The following is a 26,311-nucleotide window of genomic DNA, read 5'->3' on the forward strand; positions in this document are numbered from 1 at the left end:
TCTCGAGGAAGCATTATGAATACAACCCTTTAACCCGATTTTGGTAAGTCATATGAATAGAATGTTACGCCAACAAGAAAAACTTCTACTCTTTGGCCAACGACATTGGGATGCCCTTTCTAGGAAAATTGGCTTATCCAAGGTGATAGAAATACAAGATTTTTTCACAATAAAATGCATAAAAGGATAGCTCTTAATAAAATTTAAAGATTAAAAGATACCGATGGTACTTGTGTAGAATCTAAAGAGGAAATCCACAAACTTCTCCTTGACTCCTTCAAATATAAATTCAGTTCTAATTCGCCAACTAGTCGACAAATTGATCTCTCCTTTATCGAACCGATTGTCTCACCAGACGATTGCAACACCCTCCTCATTCCAATCTCTAAAGAAGAAATAAAAAGGGCCTTTTTTGATATGAATCCAAATAAACCCCCGGCTCCGATGGCTTTGGGGCTAAATTTTTTCAAGCCTACTGGCCAATAGTTGAGAACAACATCAATATAGCAATTCAGAGTTTTTTTTCGCATGGGCATCTCCCCCCCTTTGTGAACCATACTATTATTACCTTAATACCGAAGACAGATATCCCAGAAACCCCAAATCATTTTCGACCAATTAGCCTGGTAAACACAACCTACAAAGCCATATCAAAAATCCTGGTTAATCGTCTATGTCCAATCCTAAAGAAATCAGTTAGCCCCTTACAAAATGCTTTTACCCCTGATCGCTCAATACATGATCTGATAACATTCTTGTAGTGCAAGAAATACTTAACACCTTCCATAAATCAAAAAATAAAACGGGTTGGTGTGCATTAAAGTTGGACATGGAAAAAGCTTATGACAGAATTGAATGGGATTTTTTGTGGGAAACCTTAAAAGGTTTTGGATTCCCCCCACAATGGATTCACTTGATTCAGGAATGTGTCACAAAAGTGTCATATTCTCTCAAAATCAATGGAGAAACTACATAATGGTTCAAGCCTTCAAGGGGGCTAAGACAAGGGGACCCCCTTTCTCCGTATCTTTTCATCTTATGCATGGAAGTTCTAATTAGGAAATTATCCCTATAAAGCCAAAATCATAAATCAGGGATCGGGTTCAAAATTGCCCCTCGCTCATTTAATATTCCGTGTCTCCTTTTGCAGATGACAGCTTAGTTTTATGTAAAGCTACAACGTCGGCTTGTAATAATTTAAAGAGAATACTAGACGAGTTATGCTCCTCCTCTGGTCAACTAATTAATATCTACAAGTCATCAATCATTTTTTCACGCCAAATTACAAATAGTCGTCGCATTGACCTTGCAGCACATTTCAACATGACTCCCAAGTCATCTCTCGGAAGATATTTAGGGGTCTTGTTTAGCTCCTATTACCCTATGAAAAAAGATTTTAAGAGAGTACTGACAGGCTAAAGTCGTAATCACCTAATCAAAAATATTACCTAAATCCACTAACTATGTAGATAGGGAAGAAGGGTCGAACCACAGGGAAACAAGTCAATTTATTCCCAATTAATAATATAACCTAAATTATCAAGTGATCAAATTGTTATTATAAAAGGGAACTTAACTACTAAGAGTAAAAGTGGGAAGGAATAAAAGTAGGAGGAAAATCAATGAAATAAAAGCCTAGGGCATAGGTTCACCAATAAACAATATTCCAGGGTAAAACATAACAATCAATGCATCAATTAATCAGATCATAAAGGGCTTTCGCTATATATTATAATCACAGAGTTAATTTACCGGTATTAAATCTCCTCTCTCGAATCTCGACTTAACGATTTATAAATTAGTCCGCCTATTGAAACTAAGCCTAAACATCAATTCTCATCTCTCGAATCTCGAATCAATATTGCTAAACTCATACAATTAAACCAGGCCTAATCTAATTGCATAGCATTAAATCAGTCAATAGGAAATTAATCGAGCATTGATAATCAATAATAATAAATTACCCCTTCATATTATTTATGGATCCCCAACAACCCTAGAAAGAGAACTACTCACACATAATTGAATCTAAACTAATCAAAGCAATTAAAGGAAACATGATGAATTAAAGAAATAAAATTACTGAAATTAATAAAGAAGAAATTGTTACCGAAGTTATCGTAAACAAGGAGTTGAATCAAGAACAAAGTATGGAGTTTTTAGAGAGAGAAAATGAAACTAAGTAGTGAGAGAAAGTCTAAGAAGAGAGGTAATAGAAGTAAAAAGAGAGAGATGTCCCCATTAAAAAACTCTAAAACGTATTTATATTAAACACTTAATTAATCCTAATCAAAACTAACAAAAATCGCCGAAGTCAGCTCCTCAGAAATACGCGCCCGATCGGGCGCCACACCGTCCGATCGGGCCCGCCTTTTTCCATCATGGGCGTCTCTCGCGCTCGACCGGGCGCGCTTTCGGGCGGAGCCTATTTTGGCCGGGCCACAACCTTTGCAACTTGGACTTCTCGATTAGGCTCCGATTCTTCGGCCCAATCCGGATTTTCGGGTCTTGAATACTCGGTCCAAATGCCTCGGTATCACATGCACCAAGCCCCTAATCACCAGTTCGATGACTCTAACCGGCCCTGGGCTATGAAAACTGGTTGTGCTCCTCCAATGCTCGTAGTTGCTCCATAAAAATCTCGGGAAAATGCTCCAAAGGTGCAAATCCCTACAAAAGTCAACCAAAACTACGAAAACACTATAAAACACCAATTAGTAATAAAAGTGGCTCTAAAGAGCCAAAAACATTACCAATTATGACCAAGGGACGGGGGTAAAACACTATATAAAATGGACATATCAAGTACTTGATAGCACCCAACAACGAATAAGCTTTTGGGAAGCAAATTACCTCTAAAGCGGGTCATCATACGTTAATCCAAAGTAATTTAGAAGCTCTTCCGTCCTACATTTGTTCTTCGTCTCTCCTTCCCACTGATATTGCGAAAAATCTAGACTCCCTCCATAGAAGTTTCTTTTGGAGGCAATAAAAAGAAAAAACGGTACCCCTCTAATAGCATGGAATAAAGTCTGTAAACCTAAGAACTACGACAGCCTAGGTTTAAGGCGAACCCTTCCCTTAAATAAAGCATTCCTAGCCTAGTTAGGATGGAAGATCCTATCAGACCCTACTAATCTTTGGGTTAAACTCATATAAGAGAAATATCTCCATAACTCCTCTTTTTTTAATATCAACTTCAACCTAAAGACTCGCATATATGGAAAACCATTCTTGTGCAAAGGGAAATTCTGCGCAAAGGCATTCGCTGGAAAATCGGTAATGGCAATGACATTTACTTTTGGCTAGACAACTGGGTCACAAATAAAAGTCTCCTAGAAACCTTGGAGTTACAAGGCCACCAAGTCAACATTAACTTAAGGGTTGCTGACTTTATTCTCCCAGATCGACATTGGAATAAACATAAGCTTTGTTCTTTATTACCACACTATATTGTACAACTAATCATAGGCATCCCCTTACCTAGCACTCAAATGACTGACACACCAGTATGGGGCCCTATGCCTTCGGAAAATTTTTCGGTAAAGTCGGCTACATGGATAGCACATGATTTAGAGCCAAATGCTGTAAAATGGCCACATCGTTGGATATGGAAGCTAGATATCCCGCCTAAACTCCAAATCTTCTTATGGAAAATAATGCATAATAGTCTTGGAGTTAGAGACACCCTTTATAAAAGAAAGATTATTCCTCTTAATCTTTGCACCTTTTGTTCCGCTTATCCGGAATCTCACAATCACTTATTTCTTACTTGTGATAGGGCCGAAGAAATTTGGAACCACACTTTAACCCAAAGTTGGTTGCCTGGTGAACTTCAACCTATAGACTTAATAACGACATTATCTACACTTCGGAAAAACAACTCCTCCCTCCGAAAGGTTATCTTCCTCTTATGGAGTATTTGGAAAGAACGGAACTCTATTATTTTTAAGAATGAGACTCTTGACATCCCTAGAACCTTCCACCGAGTGCAATTTGCATTCAAAGAGTGGAATTATTGCATTCTCATAGATACCTCTTTAAGCTCGGGGTCTCTAATGCAGAGATCCCAAACCCATCATCTTCCTCACCTAAACCACCCTATCCCACAATTAGTTGCATGGGAAGCTCCTCTTCTCAACTCCTTCAAACTCAACTTCGACGGTTCGATAAAAAACAATTCAGCAGCAGCACGAGTCATCATCAGAGAGAGTGACGGTAAACCCATTGCAGCACAAGCTTTCAACCTTGGAACCACCAACGTCTTTGTAGCTGAAGCTTTTGGTCTTCACAAGAGAATTATCCTCGCCCTCCAACAAGGAATACAAGATCTTCAAATTGAAGGGGACAATCTCCTCGTTGTCAACGCAGTGAACGGTATTTAGTCGACCCCATGGCAGATTGATCACATTATAGCAGATATCAAGATCCTACTTCGCAGATTCCCCCATTGGAAAATTCGGCATGTCTATAGAGAAGCAAACAGAGCAACAGATTGGATTGCAAATGTTGGCCATCTTGTCATCGACAAATTGGATATTTCTTTTTGTACCTCTTCAACTTTGTACCCCATTCTCACCTCAGATGCTTTAGGATCGCCCCTCGTGAGGAGAGGGTCCTAATTCTTTCCTTTTTTTCTTACCTTACACAAAAAAATAAAAAAATAAAAAAAAAACATTTTCGTTGTACATCTAACTAAAAATGAATACATTTTATGCACTTAGCAAATTTTTTACATACATTTTATGCACTTAGCAAATTTTTTACATAAAACAAAATGTAATTGAAAATTAAAAATTTTAGAAAATAACACCACAAAAATGTCACGATTTTGATTATAACACCACAAAAAACAAAAAACAAAAAAAACAAAAAAAAAAAAAAAAAAAAAAAATATTATAACACCACCAAAAAACCAAAAATTTTGATTTTACCACCACCTAATGGATGCCATCCAAAAAACCGTTTGTAGACCCCACAAAGTACACGTATCACTTATATATTGGTTGTAAAATAAAAAAAAAGAAAAAAAACTAATTTAAACCCAGCCAACCCCACCACCGGCACCACCGTCTCTAGCCACGCCGACAGCCTAACCCAAGCTGCCGGCACTCCCTGCCCTGACGAAAACCGGCGAAACCCTCCCTTCCCCTCTTCCTCCTCTCCTAAAACCACCCCAACCTTGTCTAACCACCATAAATCACCACCTACCCACCACAATTCACCACCTACACCACAGCAACATCAACCCCCAAAACCACCTTCCCTATCTTTCACCCTCAAAACGACCGAAATCGAACATGGAAGCCCTCCATCAGTCGATTTCGGTCGCCGATTTCGCGAAAATGGGGGAAATGGGTGTAGATTTCGCGAAAATGGGGAAATGGGTGTAGATTTTGCGGCGGAAATTGGAGAAATTAGGGTAGATTTCGCGGCTTGTGATGGTTTTCGAGGAGGGGGAAGGGGGGGAGAGCTTGAGCGGCGGTTAAAGGGGTTGGTTTCGTCGACTTTTGTGGGGGCAAGGGATGCCAGCGGCAGTCGGCGGCTGGTGTGATGGCCTTTGCGGTGGTGGGATGGTTGGGTTGTTAGGGGTAAGGTCTGTTTTTTTCTTTTTCTTTTTAAATTTATTTATTTAAACCACTAGACACTTGACACGTGTCTTCTAAGACCCCACTAACGGATTTCATCCAAAAATCCATTAGGTGGTGGTGAAATCAATTTTTGGGATTTTTTTGTGGTGTTATAAGGAAATTTTGACTTTTACCACCAAAAAAAAAATCAAAAAATTGTTTTTAACATCAAAACTTCTAAAAAACTTTTATTTTACAACCAAAAAAATTTCTAAAAATTGTTTTTTACCACCTAACGTCAAGAAACCGTTAAATCTAACGGTTTTTAAAAAATCTCTTCGAATTTCGTGCGCAAAACATGTTCTTCATAGGTTTAGGGGGGCATTTGGCCCTTTGTGTCCAATTTGAGGTTAGAATTGACAAAAAATGACCGAAAATACCTCGTTTTGCGTGTTCACGCAAATCGAGGTATTTTTAAACACGCAAAACGAGGCATTTTCGATCATTTTTTGTCAATTCTGACCTCAAATTGGACCCAAATGACCCAAAATGCCCCCGAAAACCCCTAAAGAGCATGTGTTTGACACGAAAAATCGAAAATTTTAAAAAATTCCGTTAGGTTTTTTACGACAGGTGGTAAAAAACAATTTTAAATTTTTTATTTGGTGGAAAAGTAAAAGTTTTAGAAGTTTTGGTGGTAAAAAAACATTTTTTTTAATTTTTTTTTGTGATAAAAGTCAAATTTTCCTATAATAAAAGTTTTTTTTTTTTTTTGTGGTGTTATAATCAAAATCGTGACATTTTTGTGGTGTTATTTTCTAAAATTTCCTTGAAAGTTATTGAAATCGAGAAAGAGCCTTTAACCCACTGATTAGTTTAGTTCGACTCCAAACATTTAAAGTCATTTTCAACTAAATTTAAAATTAAGGCGATCTTAGAAACTTAGAAATTGATCACAAATCCTAAGACGTTTTTTTATATTCTTAAGTCAATTTTTAGTTTCATTGGTTTTTTATATGCAAAGTTGAAGCTCAAATGCGAGCTTTATTATTGTTGATGCCCAATATGGGTAACCTTTAATTTGAAACAATTTGCTTTCACCACCATTACTCGAACCGAAGGTAAATCGAGCAATAGATTTTACTTGTCTAGCTAAGTGCTTGTGTTTTCTTTTCTTTTTTTCTTTTTACTGTAAATAAAACATTCTCACTACATCATGGAGTTACATTTATTTTTTTTGAAAACCATGGAGTAACATTTCTATTATTAGAGTATTATTATGAGATAAAATTTGAAGACATAGTTCTAGTACTTTAAACAATAATTAGAATAAAAAAAACAAAATAAAAAAAGATCGAAGTTGCATAATTTGGTACATGGTTACATCATCTAATTAAATTTGTTGACAATTATAGAGAAAGTTTGATGGCTTAAAAAGAAAGTGCACATTTTTAATCCATGTACCGTATAAAATAGCTCATCACTAAGGAAAAAAAAAACAGAGGGAGGAGGAAAAAAAATGTGTGCAAGTGCACAAAAGGCAATGGATCGGACCAAAACTATCATAGTAATAAAAACAATCAAATATGCCCTATAACTCACTGGCAACAATAATACAAAAGGGATTTAAAAGAAGAAGAAAATATTCAAAATCTGTAGTTTATAATACAACCTAAAATAATAAGCCTAAATTTGAAACAAACGTATAGAAAAATTTACAAAACAGCAGCATGCAGTCTATGCATAACTATTAGCAAATCCGTTGGTTCCATTAGCATGGTGACCATGTTTCTGTTGATCAGTCTTCTTCTTCTTGTACACGACGGTCCACGTAAATGCCTCCAATACAAGAGCAATGGCTCCCAAAGCAATGAGGATGCCTGAGTATATTCTCTTCCATTTCTTCTCTGGCATCAACACTTTGTCGAATCCTTGGTAGATGTTGATGATACTCAAGATGATCACGATGTATCCAATGCCATGATGGTATACCTTCCAGTACAATCTGTACTTGTGGTCTTTGTTTGGCCTTAGAAGTAGGGCAAATACCTGAAATTCAAATAAATTGAAACTATATCAAAACGATTTCTCTCCTACCCCAATTGTATGACAAGTAGGTATATAGTTGTAATTTAACATTAAGTTGGCGAGTATCTTAGGTTTTACAGAAAAAAGTAACAAGAGAATCCTCTTTTCTATTAAAAGTTCTATGAACTCTATTCAAATTTCGAAAAAATATAAAAATGCAATTATTTATCTGACTTGCAAAAAAAGTCCACACTTTTTAATGAGGACAAAACCTAGGGAATACATATACTATATATTCTATACAATATATAGAGACTATAAAAACGAGCTTTCTAGTACGACGCAATATGAAGTTATGAACATATTAGTCAACTAACACAAATAAAATCTCCTATTATATTGTTCATGGAAAATGTCTTATGATGTGAATGTGTGATTATAAAATGTTGAGTAGAAATAAGTCCACAACAAGAAGAAGCTTCCAAAGGTTTGAATATAAAAAAAATCAATTCTATCTTAGATTTTGAGCCAAGATACATACGAGTACTTAGAAAATGAAACAAAAGAACGTATCAACCAAAATTTGAAGTTAGAAAATAACTGTTAGGTAGACTAAGAATTCTTTGACGACTTTGGTAGTTGGTACTACTTTAAACAGTATCAATATGATACTTTTTCAAACCCCTTTTTTTTTCCATTGTAGTGCCATTGTTTTAACTTTTAAGGAAGTAACAAATTTATGTTTCGTGGTAATTTAATAAATTTTGCAAATAAAAATTATTAACCTAAATCTCATTGTCTTGTTATTTTAGAGTTTAAAAAAAAATTATTAAAGCTAAATGAGACATTTATTTAAAGACAGATGCAGTATATCAATATATGCTACATATATATGAAGTATAATTTTGCTAATCAAAGAAAATAAAAAGAAAGATATTCTATGGTAATTCTAGAATAAGGGTGTTAGGTGGTGATGTATTATCTAGACTAGATAATTGTACCCGTATAATTTTATGCAAGTAGTAGTAATAAAAAATGGACCGGCATTAAAAGACATAAACTTACATTTAAAACCAAAATTGACAATCTAAAAGCTAGACGTCAGAAGTAACTACAATCTCTACCTTGAAATTTTATGATTTATGGAACATACCGTGTTAGTTGAGTTACCTTACCTACCTGGCCCCATAAATGTGGCAGCTTAGTCAAAAAAGCTATGCATTATTCATCACTTTCCATGTAATTTATGTTACGTGTTCTTACATGAATTTTCTAATGTATCATGTTCATAGTCCATTACAAGTCTCTAGAAGATAGAAAGATAAAATATTGAAAGTATATTATATCCATAAAGTGAAATAATATTGATTCTCTACACGCGTAGAATAACATGTTATAACTTGATAAGTAGATATTTCTATGAGACCATATTATATAACAATGTTTAGTCATATTAATGTTATGTACGAATTATAACCTTTATCATAACTGATTGAGATAATGTGATAATTAATTCAAACAGAGATATATAAGATAAGTGAGTTAAACCTGAAGAGTGGCGAGGCAGAAAAGGGCGATCCCAATGTTACGGTGGACGTGGTAAACAATACCCACAGATTGACTGCCAAGTTTAAGACCAGTACCCCAACCAGCAACTCCGATGATATAGGCAGAGATTTGGCAAGCTATATGAAGGTAAAACCATGCTGGATCGGCTGATGGGAACACCTTCACGTACCTTGCAATTATAGCTCCCAATGGCATTAAAATTCCCCAACTAATTGCATTCAAAACTCCGTGTGTCTGCAATTAACACCCCCAATTTAATTATGGTTATCCAATTTGCTTAATATTAGTGTACACACTCTCAAATAACATGACAACAATTCAAAAACAAAAACAAAATGTACAGTTAATTTAGTACCAACTACCGATGTCTAATTAGATGTCTCTTTGACCTTTATTGACTATATTTATAAATCTTTGACCATGTCGAATACATAAAATTTATAAAGTAAACATGTGAATCTATAATATTAGTTAGAAAATAAAAAATGAAAACATGAATATATTGACTAAAAAAAATTCTTAAGAATTAAATAACCACAAAAAAAAAAAAAGTTGAGATGTTCAAGTGTCGAGTCTTTCAAAAGAAATGATTTCTAAATTTTCACATCAACATCATGCTTATTGGTGGTGGGTGAACAATAACATTCTTTTCTTTGTCTAGTTCAAAACGCTGATAGAATGATTTTTTCAAAATCTAAGCGTGTGATGTTTCGACAACGAAACTTCTTACATATATTCGGTTGCATTTATTAAAAGTTGTATGACTTGTATCAAAAGATACTAATATATACGAAGAATATATGAAATGCATCTAAATGCATACAAGAATTATCAAATAAGGAAAAAATATAATCGATGCACCTAATTCTAAGCGCAACTATATAAAACATAATAGGGATTTAAACGCAGAAATAAGAATAAAAAAGAAAAAGAGATTGAAAAAAAGAGCATGTCGTTGTTGACACGAAAATAGCTCACCAACCAAAAGATCCAATAATTTGTTTTCATCATTATTTTTCCATGTTAGTACGAGGCAGTGGTTACACTTACACACATGTTAGCCTCAAATTTGTTCGCTTAATTATAATCACTTCATCGTGATCAAAGACTACCAAACACATGTGCTAAGGTTACAACTCACAAAGTAGGCATTATTACTTTAATCTCTTTTATTAACTAAATAAGTTTTAATAATCTATTTTAGTTAATTGTATATCGATGATGGAAGAAGACAAAATCTATTATATTGATAGTGTAACGCCTGATCATTAAATTAAATTTTTGATAGTAACATTCAAAATGGCTAAAACTTCTTACATTTTGAAACCAAATGAGTAATAAAATACTTAATTAATGTGCTTAAGTATGCTTGACACTTGATTTTAAATTTTTAAAAGGGACTTACAACTAAAAACTTATGCATTAATTTATAACATTAGAAACAAGCAATAACATAATGCTAAATGACTCTTTCAAAGATATACGCTAGAATAGAAGAAGCTTTAATAAGAGAAGAGTAGGTAAATTGGTTGAAATTTCAAAAGAGGTAGGAACTAAACTAATCCCAACTAGCTTTGGGGCTTTTTTGGGTTTTTTTCTTAACTTTGTGATGTAAATTTGTAAATGTAATGGCATTAGACAATTTTCTTTGTAACGAGTCAATAAAAGGTCCGGCTAGGTCAGGTATTTTTGAACACCCCTGCATCTTTATGGAGTCGATTGTATTAGAAACGAGTAAAAACACCGAGTGGGAGTTGTGAAATTGAAAACTTACATTCTTTTGTTTAAGTCTTTGAATAGTTGCACCACCTGCGGTAGCTTGGCCAGAAAGGAAGTTAATAGAACCAGAGGACTTGGTGTTAGCACTGTTAAGAGAATGTTGCCCTGGATTGCCTCCGGTCACTGGGCCCACTTGCCACACCTGGTTCACCGTCGTACTTGGTGGCCGAATAGTTGCAAATATTGTCATCTCATTGGTCCCGCTAGTTGCCGATAAGTTGCTCACCTGAATTATAGTTGTACCATCTCATATGAATTAGTCGAGTTACCAATTTTATTATGTACCGTACATATAATTATCTAATAATGACATATTGTAAACAATACATCATCCATATAACCATAGTGTTTACAGAAGTCACCAATTATTAGCACGGGAATAAATATATAACAAAAATAAAAATAACACTATGTAGTTTGTAATATAACGAACAATGTAATTTAATCTAGTAATGTAACAATTATAACTCGACTATAATAACGAGTGATGAGCTAGGCTGTCCATTCCAATCAAACAGGGCGGCTAGTGATCATTTTGTTTGATTCTAAATCTAAACACTAGTCAATTCAATAACATGCACATAAGGAATAAATAGCTGGTTTTTATTATTGCAAATCAAATCTTTCTTTTTCCTGTTGTTGATGATAGCATACAATTAAACCAGATACCAAATCACATTTTCTTTTCTCTAACTCCATAATCAAGAAATTACCTGTAAAATTTAGACTTTTCTTCCACGGAAAAAGTATTGTATTTTAAAAATAATTCAATGCTAACTTTTAAAACGATGTATTGACCTTTACCCAATTGTACCGCAATGGTACCAAATAGCCAATATCATCATAGTGTAACAATTACATCACCCTAAAGCAGAACTTATTAGAAATAATAATTAAATATAAAAAAATCTTTGTTTGACTGTTATATTTAACATTAAAATCACAATTAATAATTATTAATTCTTCATGGGAAATTCATATACTTTTATTTTATAATACTCCGTATTAGCTAATACACGTTTCTATTATTGACAAAGTGACAATTTATTTTTGGCATAGCCGGTAGTAAATATCTTATGCAATACTCTGTATTAAAACAAGATTACTTCTTTTGCCCAGATACTTGTATCTTGTGACCAAATAGAGAGAAAATAACGTTATTTTTATCACGTTGATTCTTGATAACGATCAATTTAATTAGAAATTTAAAAGTAATTGACAATCACGATTGATTTATATACTCTATTAATTTTCTTAGAGTGAAATTTAATCCTTTCAAAAAAATGTAATGAATAATTTTTAAAAATACACAATTTCATTGGGATTAATTAAAAAAAAAAGTATAATTTGTTGAATAATTAAAAAGGAGTAATAGTAAAATACCCGGAAACTGATGCTACTTTGAGCAAGAGTGGTGGCAGTAGAAGTAACAGAGGATGTGTAGGCGTGAACGCTGCTGGAAGAATTTCGGTAGGCAACCAAAGCCTGAGCCCCAACCATGCCGGACCCAGTCGGGTTAAGGGCCCACGCGATCCAGTTCGAGGTCGGGCTAACCCCGGTGGTTCGGAAGGCGATGTTGGCGGTACCGGCTGTCGAATCATAGGTCCAATATAAGAATGAATTCAATTCAGGGAGATCACTACAACTGCTGTATTGTTGGTTGTTTGTAAAGGTGTGTGCTCTACATGCTGTTTGTGCTATTGCCGTTGTGACTAAGAAAGATATTGATAATATTAGCAACGAAAGTCTAGTTGTTGATCCCATCTTCCACATCGAGTAATCGGATATGAATCAGTTTTGCCAGGCTAGCAGGTGCTTGAATGGGGGTTGTGGGTTTATAGAGAGAGAGGGGAGAGTAAATTGGGTAGAGAGGACCAAAGTAAAAGGGAGGAAGTTTTGATCAAGGGAAAGAAGGGGTGGAAAGTGGAATTATATAGAGATTGTAATGAAAAGGGGTTGTAGGAAAAAGGAAGGTTCTATTGGTATGTGTGTTGGGTTTGGTGAGGGTGGGGAGTTTTGATTGAGTTATAGGCATGAAGAAGAGTTGGAGTAGTTGACCAATTCATGCTACTAGTTTTTTGGAATTAATGGAAAGCTTTGGTCTTTGGTGGGGAAGGCCGAGACCCAAACATAATCCACAACTACCCGTTTTTATATTTTAATAGTATTCCCAATCTTTGCTAAAAAAAATTATAAAAAAAAAAAATGTTCATAATCTTTCTTTATTTATAATGCTATGTTCAAATTTACAAATAACATATTAGACCATATTAAACCAAATTAAAGCTTTTTTTTTTTAATCTTTATTTTTGTAATTTATAAAATTAAGAAAATATCATATTTGGAAAGTTCTTATTAAAAGAAATCTAATGATATCTCATTTGATAATTTTTAAGCTGTGAAGATAGATGTTAGCTGTTGTGAAAGTAGTTGTTAGCTGTTAGCTGTGATGATAAATAATTTAGGTATGAGTGTTTGGCAAAGTAGTGATTGATTAGCTGTTATACGTAAAAATCAGCATTTTTTTTTAAAAAAAACTATAGATTAAATTTTTAACCGCTACCTCAAAAGTTACCTCTAACTTCAAAAGTTAATATTTTTAACTTTTGATAAAAAGCTACTTCTACCACTAAAAGTTACCTCAACTACTACATTATCAAACAGTTATATTTTTTATTTGGTCAAACCACTAAAAGCTACCTAAAGGCTACTCAAAAGCTAACGTCGAACACGCCCTTATTCTACGCATAAGTTTACATATTAAGTCAAAATTTGTCCAAATCAGAAAATCAAATCAGATAAGACCACGCTATTTCACATTAAATCAGAAAATTTCAAATCAAATCAAATCAAATCATATGAATTGAATGTAGTCTAAGTACTCGTGATACACATATATAAACTAATACGACGATGTTTAGTGGATAAAAAATGAAGTAAAAAAAAAAAGATTGTTTACAGTATATATGAAATTTAAAAAAGAACTACTTCCTTCATATTTTAATAAGTGTTACAGTTTGACTTTTTTCACTATTCACATAATGGCTTTGACTTGATTAATTTACTAATATATAAAAAACAAATGTTATTGTATAATACATTGTTGGATTCGTTATAATGTATATTTTCATAATATCAATTTTATTATAATTTTACTAACATATAATTATATAAATTAATGGTCAAAATCATGTATTGACATGCGTATTTAGTCAAAGTATAACACTTATTAAAACACGGAGGGAATAGTTGCAATAGAAAAAAAAAATAATAACAGACTTATATTTTAAGGACAAGATTTTTGGGTAAGATAAAACCTATGTTAACATAATTTGATCCTAGGGAAATTGCCGAGTTTATAAAATAAAAAAAAAATAAAATAAAATAACTACTACCATGAGGGGAATGGTGAATCCTAAAGAGAAACTTTATTATCTATGGTATATACTCCCTCCATTTTTAAATACTTGTTTCACTTTTCTTTTCCGATCGTTTTTAAATACTTGCTTTATTTCCTTATTTGGAAAGCTTTTACAATATTTAATTAATTTCTCTCACCAAGTGGATCAAACAATATTAATTCCATATTATCTCTCCTTCAATTATCTCCACTACTTTTGGGTTTTTACAATTTTTTATTCTTCCACCAACCCCGCTACTTCCATATATTATTACTTTCTCCAATTTCTCCTAAAACTCCGCGCATGGAGAATTGGAGCAAGTTTTTAAGAACGAAGGGAGTAATTTATAATTTCGGAAAGATTATTATTTAATTTATTAGAATAATTTTATTGACAATGAATCTTTATTAATGCCTATGTGGACACCTTAGAAAATCCTCAATTTATAATTTATCTAAAAGATTTTTTTTATCCATCTTTAATTGCCCTTTTTAATTTGTTATGACTCGTACAAATTGTAACCTTGCTTATACAGTACTCCATATTTATCATTGAGAGTTTACAAGGTATATTAGGCCCTGTTCTCAACACCTTATTTTCGCCAATAGAAATTATTTTTACTGAACTTTTTATTGCTGAAGTTAAAGTATTTTTATTGAACTGAAATTAATTTTACTAAACTAAAATGATATTTGCTGAACTAAAATTATTTTTATTGATAATCTATTATATTTTTTTTTTGAAGTTACTCATTTTATTGAATTTATTTTTACTAAAAAAGACTTAATTTTACTAAAATGTGATTATTTTTAATAGACTGATATTATCTTTAATTCTTTACCGAACTAAAATTATTTTTATTGAATATTATTTTTTTATAGTTGAAGTGTATAAGGCCTTATTAGAAAGTGGGCAATTATTTAAGGACAAATCAAAATATAATTATGGCTTAGTATTTTGGGATAGGAGTGTATTTAGTGTTTTTTTAAGTACAAATCAAAAAATTAAAGCTATATGTCCCCTAAGGGCTATGAATAAGCATTTAAGATCTTTCCTAATTTGGTATTAATTGGTATTAATTTAGAAATGTTTGACAAAATCATACGTAAATCATTGTAATTAATGTTATATTTTTTTATTTATTTTTTTCCTATTTTTAGCTCTTTATATGTAGCCCTAAGAGCAACTCCAATGGTTGTAGCTAGGGACTTGCTTGCAATTACAATAATTCCCTAGCTATTAGCTTGACCATTGGAGCTAGAAAACTCAATTAGCTTGGATAAGCAAATTAGCTTTGCCAAGCTAATTTGCTTGGGAATTAAACTTGCCAAAATGAAAATGCTCATTGCACCAATTAAGCTCTTTCTATGTATTTTCTATCCAACAAGTACTACTAAGCTAATAGCTAGCTATTGGAGCAAAAAGTAGCTAAAATAATAATTAGCTTAAAAGCTTATGTGGCATGACAAGCTAATTGTCAAATTAGCTTGCCATTGAAGTTGCTCTAAGAGCTAAGGGTTATGTATAGCATTTTTCTTAATTTTTAATAACAACATCTTAAAAAACTTTTAAAATAATAATTAACATGGATTTAATGTTGTTTTGACTATATAATTTAATTGCTGCATTCTGTAAAAAAAAATACTCCCTAATTAATTGCTGCATATTTTCGACAGTCCAAGGTCAACAAATGCAATCACAGAAGATACTAAATCATGCTTTGCTATTACTCGTATAATTTTGACATGATAATATTTTTTTCCTAATAATAAATACTACTGCACAGTATAACGTTTTTTTTTTTTTTTTTGAGAAACAGTATAACGTATTTTGTATTTCTAAATTCAGCTCATATATATTTACTCCTTTTAAAAAGTTTTCTTTTGGAATATAATGGTACGGAAGGATTTTAAGGATGTATGCCTAATAAAAAAAATCAAGACAATGGAATTCAAAGTTATGCATAAACTGAGTGTGATTCTCATCATCCGTCCCTTGTGACTCTCTACAAAAAAAAAAAAAAAAAAAAAGGGTTATACATATACTTAGATAATTTTTAAAAGAGGAAGTCGAGTTTTATATTTGTCCCCAACCTTTGTTAATGTATCTGCTAATTCACTTAATAGATTCCCTTACTACTAGCTTGATCATTGGATCTTATATACTAGTATGAAATTAGCATGGTTAATTAAGCTAATTTACTTGTGAAAAAAACTTGCTTAAAGAGTGGTTGATTTATTAATAAAATCAAATTTTAAAACAAATAAAGAAATTAAGACTCATCTAAATCACAAGTTAGTAGCTAACCATTGGAACACAAATTAGCTACAAAAAATATTAGCTTAAAATCTTATGTGGCAAATAAAGTTAATTTACTAATCAGCTTACCATTACAGTTGCTCTAACTGCTAAGGCTTCAAACCTCTTATATTCACTCCTTACATTATTTTTTGGGCAATTCATATCTCTAGGCCTCTAGCAGTTTTGCTACCAAGAGTCAATGATTTAGAAATGATTGGTGTAATTATTGTTTTATTTTATGTATTGTTTTTACTTTGCAAAAGTTAACAAGTACCCCGGAGCGTTAAGTAGTAAAATCAAAAATGAAAATATTACGGTAAAATAAACATTATTAATTATATCGAGATTATTAACACATGATTTTGACATGCATTCCAAAATTAATACTCTGTACTATTTTAGGTTATATATTAATTAGTTATCTAACGATCGGGACGCTCGTCAGCAAGATACCTTTATATATCATTATCAAAACATTAATCATTTAGACAATTAGCTGAATTTGGTATACAAAATGTAGATTTTGGGATTTAATTTTGTTAAAAAGTCGAAGTATAGTAATGGTCAGAAAGAGAAAACAAAGAAGAGTAACAAAAATGAAAATTCGAAGTTAGCAATAAAGAAAGAGAAGAAAGTTAGTAATTACTTGGTCATACTCATACGGTGATGCCCTGTCAAATTGGCCTTTTGCTCATGCACCAACTCGGCAACTCCCGTATTCACATGGATTTGGTCCGACTTTCCCAATTATTAAAAATGATAAATTAAACTAACAAGAAATCAAAATTTTCCGACAAATGGTGAATTATTCAATTAGTTGAAAAAACGTGAGTGATTATTCTTCTCTATCTTTAGTTGTCTAATTTATTAAGGACAAAATTAGCATGTTTACAAATATACAACTAGCTAGACTCAAATAACTCAATATAGAAGTTAATTACAAGTTATAATGTTGTTGGAGTTTACACCTAATTTATTGAATATGCTCATCTTCTTCATTTGATTCTTGCTTTTCTTGTGTCAAATATAATAATACTATATATATTGGATAAGTGTAAATGGTAAGTCATGTTCGAGTTTCTCCAAATAAGTTGTTAATATTAATGTGTAAGGTAGAGTCCAATCAAATGCAAATTGTTATGCTTTTACATTTTTAAAAACATATGGAAAAGTAAAGGACTTAACATTGAAGAAATTGTCAAATTTTGAATTATAAGTGGACATTAGTTAAATCTATCTATCACTTAACATAATATTTTATTCTCATGCAAGATAAATAACAAAAGTACGACTCGTGCTACACTTACTTTCGTATCATTCAAAATTTACATATACCCATCTATACATTTTATAGCAGTTTGATGATGAGCAGAAATTAGTTATATTTTAAAGTTACAACCAGCTTCATCGTTAATATTAGAATTTTAGTTGTGGTGTTAGATGACCCTTGTTACTCACTCTCATTTGGGGCATAGTATTCCACACAAACATTTATCAAATCCTTCTCAATATCTACTACTTGATCCGTGTGGTTTTGACTTCATATTATTATAGTGGTTGATGTATATATGATCACTATGATGTTAACAATAAAATTTCTAGAGATGGGTTTTATATATGATCTCTTTATTCTTAATTAAGGTATACAATTATGTCCAAACTAATTAAAGACCATATAATTATATCAAAAATTTAAGTAATTGAATTGGTTTGCCATCGTTATTAATTCAATTAAGAGCTCTTATTTTATTTTCACTTATTTCAGGTGTAAAAAGTTCAGATAATAACAGCTAAGTGTAGATATATTCAATTCAGAAAAAATAAGTTCCACTTTGGTTATCTAAGTACAAATAATAACTAAAATAAGTTTTTATAAGGTTTAATAAGTTCAAGTTTTCTCAGATAAGATTAAATAAGTTCATATAAGTAAAAATCAGATGAATATACAGAACACACCCTTGATTAATCATATGTTAAAAGAAAGAGTATGTTCAAAGTTATTTCTCCATGACCCATCTTAAATCCATTGTAATTACTAATCTTTTTGGGAGCATACATTGTCGATGAATCGATGATGCATGTACAATTTCTATAATCGCTTTTCCTTTGATAAATGAATGTATGCATCCTTCCTAAACCTGCTATCTACGCTATATTGGTAAAATTGATAGTTATATTCATTCTTTTTTTCTTAAGATTGGAACAAACTAGCAACCTTGATGTCCTGTGGTTCAATGTTTGTTTTAGACGAGATTGCTCAAGCTAACATATACAACTCATAATTGAATATAGGATCCACAACATTCATTCCCGAAAGAGGTGACCACAGTCTCTTCTTTGGTTTTTCTAATTTTTTGTGATCTATTCCTCTATGGATTATTAGTGGAAAATTAGTTTTTGACATTCCAAAGATAGTATTGGTAGAATTTAAGACTGGAATTGTGAGAGTTAGCTATCATACTCGTACAACCTAAGAAGATTCTTAGGTTATGTTCTAATAGACTGAAATCAGCTAAACTGAACTGAACTGAGCTAAACTGAATATTTTATAAGAGAAGGAAATTAGGAGCTGAGTTGAATTGAACTAAGCTGAACTGAACTGAAGTGAATTGAAAATAAACGTATGAGAATAGGCCCTTAGTTGTTACATAAGGGTTGAGTAATGATCTTGTCATTGAAAAATAGACAATTTATTTAAAATTAGAGTACAATCCAAGATTCCATGTACAATGACTCAAATTCCAAGTAGAATTAATTTACTAAATAAAGAATTCTTTTTTTACTAAATTTAAGTAACTAAAATGAAACATGATACTTCCATAAGTCTCAAAATAATTAGCACGTTGGATTTGTTTTTTTATCATTAACTATCCACATATATATTACTCCCTTTATCTCTAAATTTTTGCCCCATTGCAAAAATTTAGGTCAACTTTTATAAACTTTGACCATAAAATACTCTTAATCTATAAGTGATAATATAGTCATGTAAGATCTTGTTTGATGCGTCTCATTGCACATTTTATTGATATTTAGTTTTTATAATTTTTACACGTATAAAAATGGAGATATAACCGTTTTAAAACGCTTGTTAGAGACCGTGAAAAGTCAAATGGGGCAAAAAATTAGGAACGAAGGGAGTATCGTATTTACTTTAACCATAGTTTCTTTTTTAAACGTATCAAAAATAGTTTTATTACGAGAAATGCCGCCAAGTCTACAGTATACGTACGCCACGAATAGAAAAGCGTGGGAAGTTGACCTGTTCACAGCGGTTCGGTAGTTGGGAGTAGATAGCGAGTACCGATTGAGAAGTTGGATTTGGGCCCAAGTCCTCAATATTTTTCCAATGTGTTTACACGTACGTACATTCATTTCTTGAGTTGAATGAATTATATGCTTTTCCCCTTTTACCGGTTATCTGCGTGTTTTCCCACTTTTGTGTTCTTGAGTACTAGAGTGTACCCGTGTAAAATGCACGAGATATATAAGAAAATATATATTTAAAATGTGAAAAGTTGATTTTGATGTTGTAATTTAGACTTGAGTTGTAATGGTCGATTTTGGACTGGTCGGTTATGCTGAACCCTAATTAGCTATGTCGTACTGAAAATTAATAATCGTATTAATAATGTGCTGAGACTTGCTGTGCTAAAACAGGGTCTTACTCTTTTATGTCGGTGGCCACGCACTGCTATTATGGGGTTTACTTTTTCAAAGTTATAGGGAGGTTACCCGTTCAGTGTTATAGGGGTTACTCGTGTTACTCAGTTAGTGTCATATGGGTTAGTGTCTTGCTCTACGAGTTACATACATTGTTCTGTTGCAAGTAGTTATTCGCTGAGGCCAGTTGCACAAAAACGTGTTGTACATTTTTTTTTTGATTTTGATGATTAAAGAAGTGGAAAATGTTTGGAGGGTAGTCCCTAAAAAAATGCTTATAATTGAAGGGTTGGGGATTTAGAGTAGTATAGTGAAATGTTGATAAAGGAATTGTATACTCGTGCTAATGCATGACATATATTATACTATGTACCAAAAAAAATACTCGTAAAACAATGTGAAATGTTAGTACGTAGTGTTTAAAAAAAAGTAAAATGTTGAGGATTTTGAGTGTTATAGTGAATTGTTGATAAAGGAACTGCATACTCGTGCTTATGAATGTCATATGTTATACTACGTACCAAAAAAAAAACACACACACACACACAAAGTGAAATGTTAGTAGTAGTCCCATAAATAAAAAAATATAATAAAATAAAATAAAATAGTGAATGGGTAGTTATTGATTTTTTTTAAAAAAATGATAAAAAAATAAAAATAAAGCAGTGGGATTGGTAGTTATTTTTTCCTTAAAAAGAAAAAATAAAAAAAAACAACCTTTTAAATGAATGAGAGTTGAGCATTGGAGTTTTGGAGGGTCTCGTTAAAACGACTCTACAATTATATTATAGATTTATTTTTATTTTTTATTTTTATTTTAAAAAAATTCAATTAAGATAGGAGAGAGGATTCTCTACTAAGTTAACGCATCAAATTTACGAGTAGGTTTTGTAATTTGTATGGACACGAAAAAATACTAAATTATTGTAAACCCAAATTTTAACAATATTAAATATTATTAGATACAATTTGGATGGTTTAATCACTTTTTTGATTTGTTTTTGAATGATATATTTACTTTTTGATAGACACATTTACATTGCAAATAATATAATCAGTTTTTGGATGACATACTTACACCTTAAAATGTTATAATCACAATTTGTATGATATACCTGATGGTTGGTACACGATAAGTAATTGTGCACCAGGTTTATTCTATAATTTTTACGAACTCACATTGTATCGGTTTAGTTTTATTAGTTAGACTTATTGTGAGCCAAAGTGAAGAATAAGTGAATTACTTCATATAATTTATTCTATGAGACTAACTTTTATTATTTAAAAATTTAAGCACCCCTATAGTCAGGAACTAGTTAGCTAATTACATATTAATAGACAATTAGTTTTTCTTTTGATGTAGATAATGATGTTGGCCAAATTTGATGACGGATTTTGGGTACAACCCCAGTACTTTTAACCAAAGATTGAATCGACAATGATCCATTATTATTTTCTTATAATACTATGTATCATTTTTCATTATATAAATTTTTTTTTACATGTAGCTCATTTTTTGCTAGGGCCAATAACGATTGAATCGAATTTTGATCGAGTCGAGCTTCGAGCTCAACTAGCCCGAGTCCCGAGACAACCCCTTGAGACATGCCAACAAGCACAACATCTCAACTGGGATTTGAAACAAATCTCCATCTAGCCTTTAGAGCCCAATAAATCAAAGTCCTCTCTCTCTCTAAAGCCCAATAATACTGCTTCACTACTTTCAATATAGAGAGAGAAAACCCAGAAGTTGCTCCTTGAGCAAGAAAACTTGACAAAACCCTGAACAACAGGAGAGAGAAAAGGGGCACACGCACTCTCGAAGAACAACTCTAATTCACTAAGATTTCCCCAAATTCAGGTATTTCATTTTTCTTCAATTCATTCATTCATTTCAATTTCTACTGTTTTTTTAGGTTTGGTGCATCTTTTTAACCTTAATTTACTCATTAGATCTACTTCTTGTCCAATTTTATTTTCCAGAAATTTTGATTTAATTGCATGATCTTTAGGGTTTAGCCTGTAATTGAATTAATGTTGAATGTTTTTATGTGAATTTTAGCCAAACTTAATAGGACGGATTTTCCTACCTCTTGTTGCAATAATGTCCTTTAATCAGGTTGCACTTCTCTTGATAAATAGTTTGAAGGTTCAAATACAGATAATTATATTAGCTAATTCAATAATGTTGATTAATAGGAATGTTTAGTGGAAAACTGGAAATCGCTGATTTTCCTAAGATGGCCTTCTAAATTTACGAGTATTATATAATCAATAATCCAAGGGCTAGAGCATTATTCTGACTTTATGATAATTGAAAAATACAATTATGATTTCATTTTCGTACCAAAGTCTTTTATTAGTATCTTAGAATATCACAAAGTCACAAACATAATAGCCAATATCTTGTTTTGTCAGATATGAAATTGTATTCGTTTGAATTATATATCAACTCTATTGAATGTTGAAGTATAATATGTCATATTCGATTTTGTTACTAGTTTACCTAAATTTCACCTCAAAAGATATGGTCACATTATTACTTTTGCTGGTTTCAATTTCTCTTCCCTAGTTTCATTACCTAAATCTTATTACTTTTGCCGGTCACCTTACCTAAATCTCTCTTCCCTAGTTTCAATTTCTAGATTTAAGATTGGTCAAGTGAACTAGCTCGATTTGACCTCTGAATCGCTACCAATTATCTTGAATTTCGCTGTAAGTTCTTCAATTTCTTGTAGTTTTCGTCCCAAATCACTACTGTTTTTGGGTGTGGATTATGATTAATTTATTTGTATAATTCGTTTGAATTTCATGCATTTAGCTTGTGAGGCTGGAAATTGATTTATTTGTTCATTTCTTCTATTAGATCTTGTACCTTTGTTCATTTCTTGAGATCTGAATTAAGATTCTTGATTGAAATTATCGCCGTCTGAATGTGTGTTATGGTTTTGCCGGTTGATTTCCACATATTTGCTGTCTGAATCTGAGTTGTTGTATGGTTCTGTTATTCCGTCACTTTGATGAGCAATTGCTTTAATCCCTTGAAAGCCTTAATTCTTCTAAAGCAACCCAGATTGAGATTACTCAGAAACGAATTCAACAATTCCATCCTTTTCTCTCCTCTAATCAGCATGAGAATTATTGGGTTTTATTGATGATTTGAAGGATGAACGAATACTTCATACCCTTTATGGGAGGTTAATCAAGAGTGGTTCCATTGTTGATTTGAATGTTGGGAACTATGTATTGAGTCTTTAAGCGAAATTTAAAGAATTTGGGTTCTGCACAGAACCTGTTCGATGAAATGTTTGAGAGAAATTTTCGTACTTGGACGGTTTTAATTTCGGGTTTTTGCTCCAATCGGGTTGTTTTGAGTTGGGTTGGATATTTTTCTTGAATGCTGATTTAGGGTGTTTGTCCAAATGGGTTTACACTGTCTAGTGTATTCAAGTGTTCTTCTATAGGTTTGGTTTATAATGATAAGGCATTAAGGCAATTGTTAGCTTTTCTTCTTAACTGAATTCAGCTTTTCCAATTTACTGCCTAACAGGCTATGGTTTCTGTGCTATTGGGGGAATTCCTGGATTAAAACTTTTATTTTTAATTCTTTTTGATATAAAAGCTTTTTTAGATGACCATGCTTTGAATTCAGGATGATGATGGAGCAGAACCCTGCCCGGGGTGGGGGGGGGGGGGGGTGTTGTTGCTTGCCTGTCTTTTTTATGATCCAACAATATGTTTCTTATATTCTATGTTCCACAACTTAGGCTTTGGAAAGTTTTAAGTGTGAAATCAGTTATTGACCTCCTTGCCAACCATTTTTTCTCTATCTTCTATTGTTACTTTGTTGCCTTTTTAATTGATATTTATTTCTTAGTATCTTGTAATGTAACACAGAATTAGTTTTCCTTGCTCGCCCATTTGAAGGTCCACTATTTATTGCGCATACCCCAGCCTCTTTCTTTCTCATTTTTTTTTGGGTGTGCATGGGGACTGTACCTATACATATATTGTTAATAACTTAATGCTAATATTGCTTTATTTTGTCGTCACAGGACTTTATTTTATCACCAATACTAAACAACAATGGCCAATTTTCTGCCTGCAACCACAGAATCCCTTGAACAGGCTCTGGAAGCAAATAGCGCTGCAGAGTCTATTACCATTCTGCAGCGAGTGCTTGCAGATCCATCTTCTTCACCTGATGCTTTGCGCATAAAGGAACAGGCAATCACAAAGCTCACTGATTATCTTAGGCAAGAAAACAAGGCTGAAGATCTTCGGATTCTTTTGACCCAGTTGAGGTCCTACTTTTCTATGATTCCCAAAGCTAAAACTGCAAAAATTGTGCGAGGAATCATTGATACAGTGGCTAAAATACCTAATTCAACTGAACTCCAGATCTCCCTTTGCAAAGATATGGTACAGTGGACTCGTGATGAGAAACGAACTTTCCTTCGCCAACGGGTTGAGGCCAGACTCGCTGCTTTGTTGATGGAGATCAAGGAGTACTCTGAAGCGTTGTCTCTCCTTTCAGGTCTGATAAAGGAGGTCAGAAGATTAGATGATAAACTTCTCTTAGTGGACATTGAGTTACTGGAGAGCAAGCTTCATTTCTCTTTGAGAAACCTTCCCAAAGCAAAGGCTGCCCTTACTGCAGCTAGAACAGCAGCCAATGCCATATACGTGCCTCCAGCTCAGCAGGGGACAATAGACCTGCAGAGTGGGATACTCCATGCCGAGGAGAAAGACTATAAAACTGCATACAGCTATTTCTTTGAAGCTTTTGAGGCCTTTAATGCTCTTGAGGATCCCAGAGCAGTATACAGTCTGAAATACATGCTTTTGTGCAAAGTCATGGTGAATCAAGCTGATGATGTTGCTGGAATAATATCTTCAAAAGCAGGCTTGCAGTACTTGGGCCCTGATCTTGATGCTATGAAAGCTATTGCTGATGCTTATTCAAAGCGTTCTCTGAAACTCTTTGAGGCTTCATTGGTAAACTTTAAGGATCAACTGCAAGAAGATCCTATTGTTCACAGGCATCTATCATCTCTTTATGACACTCTGTTGGAGCAGAATCTTTGCAGACTGATCGAGCCATTTTCAAGGGTTGAGATTGCCCACATTGCTGAATTGATCGAACTTCCCCTTGATCATGTGGAGAGGAAATTATCTCAGATGATTTTGGATAAGAAATTTGCAGGGACTCTTGATCAGGGTGCAGGATGTCTTATTATCTTTGATGATCCCAAGACTGAGGCTATTTATGAAGCTACGCTGGATACCATTTCCAATGTTGCAAAGGTTGTCGACAGCCTTTTTGTCAGATCTGCTAAGATTATGGCGTAAGGGTACAAGCCTTAGGGTCTCAAAATGCTCCTGTTGTGGTTCTATGAAAGCTATTCAGAGTTATAGTCTGCCATTGTCTTTAAAAACGAAAATTTGTAGAAACTTTTTTTGATTTCTGTGTTTGCATATTGTCTCAGATCTAGCTTGAAATAGATATTATCAGTCGATGTCTAATTTTGTCAACAGCATTTGAAGAATTGCTTTTGTTTAATAGCAAGGGCAATAAATATTTGTAGGTGATGCTGCTTGACGTTTGCTTTCTATTTGAATTGCTATCATTTCAGGTGTTACATCAGGTATGCTGATGTGCATATAGGTATTTCACAAATGGTTTCAATTCTTCGTTAACAGAAGAATTATGAATTCTGTGTTACATTTGTCGTTTCAAAATCACCATTTTTTTTTTCTGAGGCATTTGAAGTTCAGATCCTAGTTCATCCTTTACTCATTGATGTTATACCAGTTAATGTAGTATTTCATATTAGGATAGCTACAACATTTCAGAGATTATCTCCTTGTAGTAGATGATATCACTTGAAAAGTTGAAAGGAAAGGAAATTAATTTCAACTATCAGAGTACAGCTTGTTGCATAATCTTTGGTGGACTAACTCTTATTCGGTAGCACATACGTCGTCTGCGCAGCTGTA

General features: G+C 32.8%; 3 protein-coding genes across 4 annotated transcripts; 2 read left to right on the forward strand and 1 right to left on the reverse strand.

The window, feature by feature from the left end:
* The first annotated feature begins 3,494 nt into the window (after positions 1-3,494).
* Positions 3,495-4,385, forward strand: LOC145588516 (uncharacterized). Its single transcript, XM_081645164.1, has one exon. It carries the CDS (start codon positions 3,495-3,497, stop codon positions 4,383-4,385), a length of 891 nt encoding a protein of 296 aa, XP_081501290.1.
* A 2,736-nt stretch (positions 4,386-7,121) lies between these two features.
* LOC145587419 (cytochrome b561 and DOMON domain-containing protein At5g35735-like) lies at positions 7,122-12,952 on the reverse strand. The gene is made up of 4 exons (XM_081644156.1): positions 12,330-12,952; positions 10,942-11,172; positions 9,147-9,401; positions 7,122-7,619 (listed from the first exon to the last, which is right to left on the reverse strand). Exons 1-4 carry the CDS (start codon positions 12,717-12,719, stop codon positions 7,308-7,310), a joined length of 1,188 nt encoding a protein of 395 aa, XP_081500282.1. The 5' UTR covers positions 12,720-12,952; the 3' UTR covers positions 7,122-7,307.
* Positions 12,953-22,013: 9,061 nt separating this feature from the next.
* Positions 22,014-25,781, forward strand: LOC145589392 (26S proteasome non-ATPase regulatory subunit 11 homolog). Of its 2 annotated transcripts, XM_081645938.1 has the most exons (3): positions 22,053-22,172; positions 22,944-23,026; positions 24,367-25,781. In XM_081645938.1, the coding sequence occupies exon 3, from the start codon at positions 24,398-24,400 to the stop codon at positions 25,661-25,663; it is 1,266 nt and encodes a 421-aa protein (XP_081502064.1). In that variant the 5' UTR covers positions 22,053-22,172; positions 22,944-23,026; positions 24,367-24,397; the 3' UTR covers positions 25,664-25,781. The 2 variants fall into 2 exon arrangements, with proteins under 2 accessions (XP_081502063.1, XP_081502064.1); XM_081645937.1 differs by lacking the exon at positions 22,944-23,026 and having other exon boundaries at positions 22,014-22,172.
* The last annotated feature ends 530 nt before the right edge of the window (positions 25,782-26,311 follow it).

Source organism: Chenopodium album, chromosome 17 (genome assembly GCF_948465745.1).
Source record: "Chenopodium album chromosome 17, dcCheAlbu1.1, whole genome shotgun sequence".
NCBI lineage: Eukaryota > Viridiplantae > Streptophyta > Magnoliopsida > Caryophyllales > Amaranthaceae > Chenopodium > Chenopodium album.

What these genes read in the sequence shown, in the direction of transcription:
- LOC145588516 (XM_081645164.1), top strand. Translation starts at nt 3,495, where the DNA reads ATGACTGACACACCAGTATGGGGCCCTATGCCTTCGGAAAATTTTTCG.
- LOC145587419 (XM_081644156.1), bottom strand. Translation starts at nt 12,719, where the DNA reads ATGTGGAAGATGGGATCAACAACTAGACTTTCGTTGCTAATATTATCA. An exon ending in AAAGACTTAAACAAAAGAAT is followed by an intron (nt 9,402 to 10,941) that starts GTAAGTTTTCAA and finishes TGTTAATTGCAG; the next exon opens with ACACACGGAGTTTTGAATGC. An exon ending in TCTGCCTCGCCACTCTTCAG is followed by an intron (nt 7,620 to 9,146) that starts GTTTAACTCACT and finishes TTTGAATTTCAG; the next exon opens with GTATTTGCCCTACTTCTAAG.
- LOC145589392 (XM_081645937.1), top strand. Translation starts at nt 24,398, where the DNA reads ATGGCCAATTTTCTGCCTGCAACCACAGAATCCCTTGAACAGGCTCTG.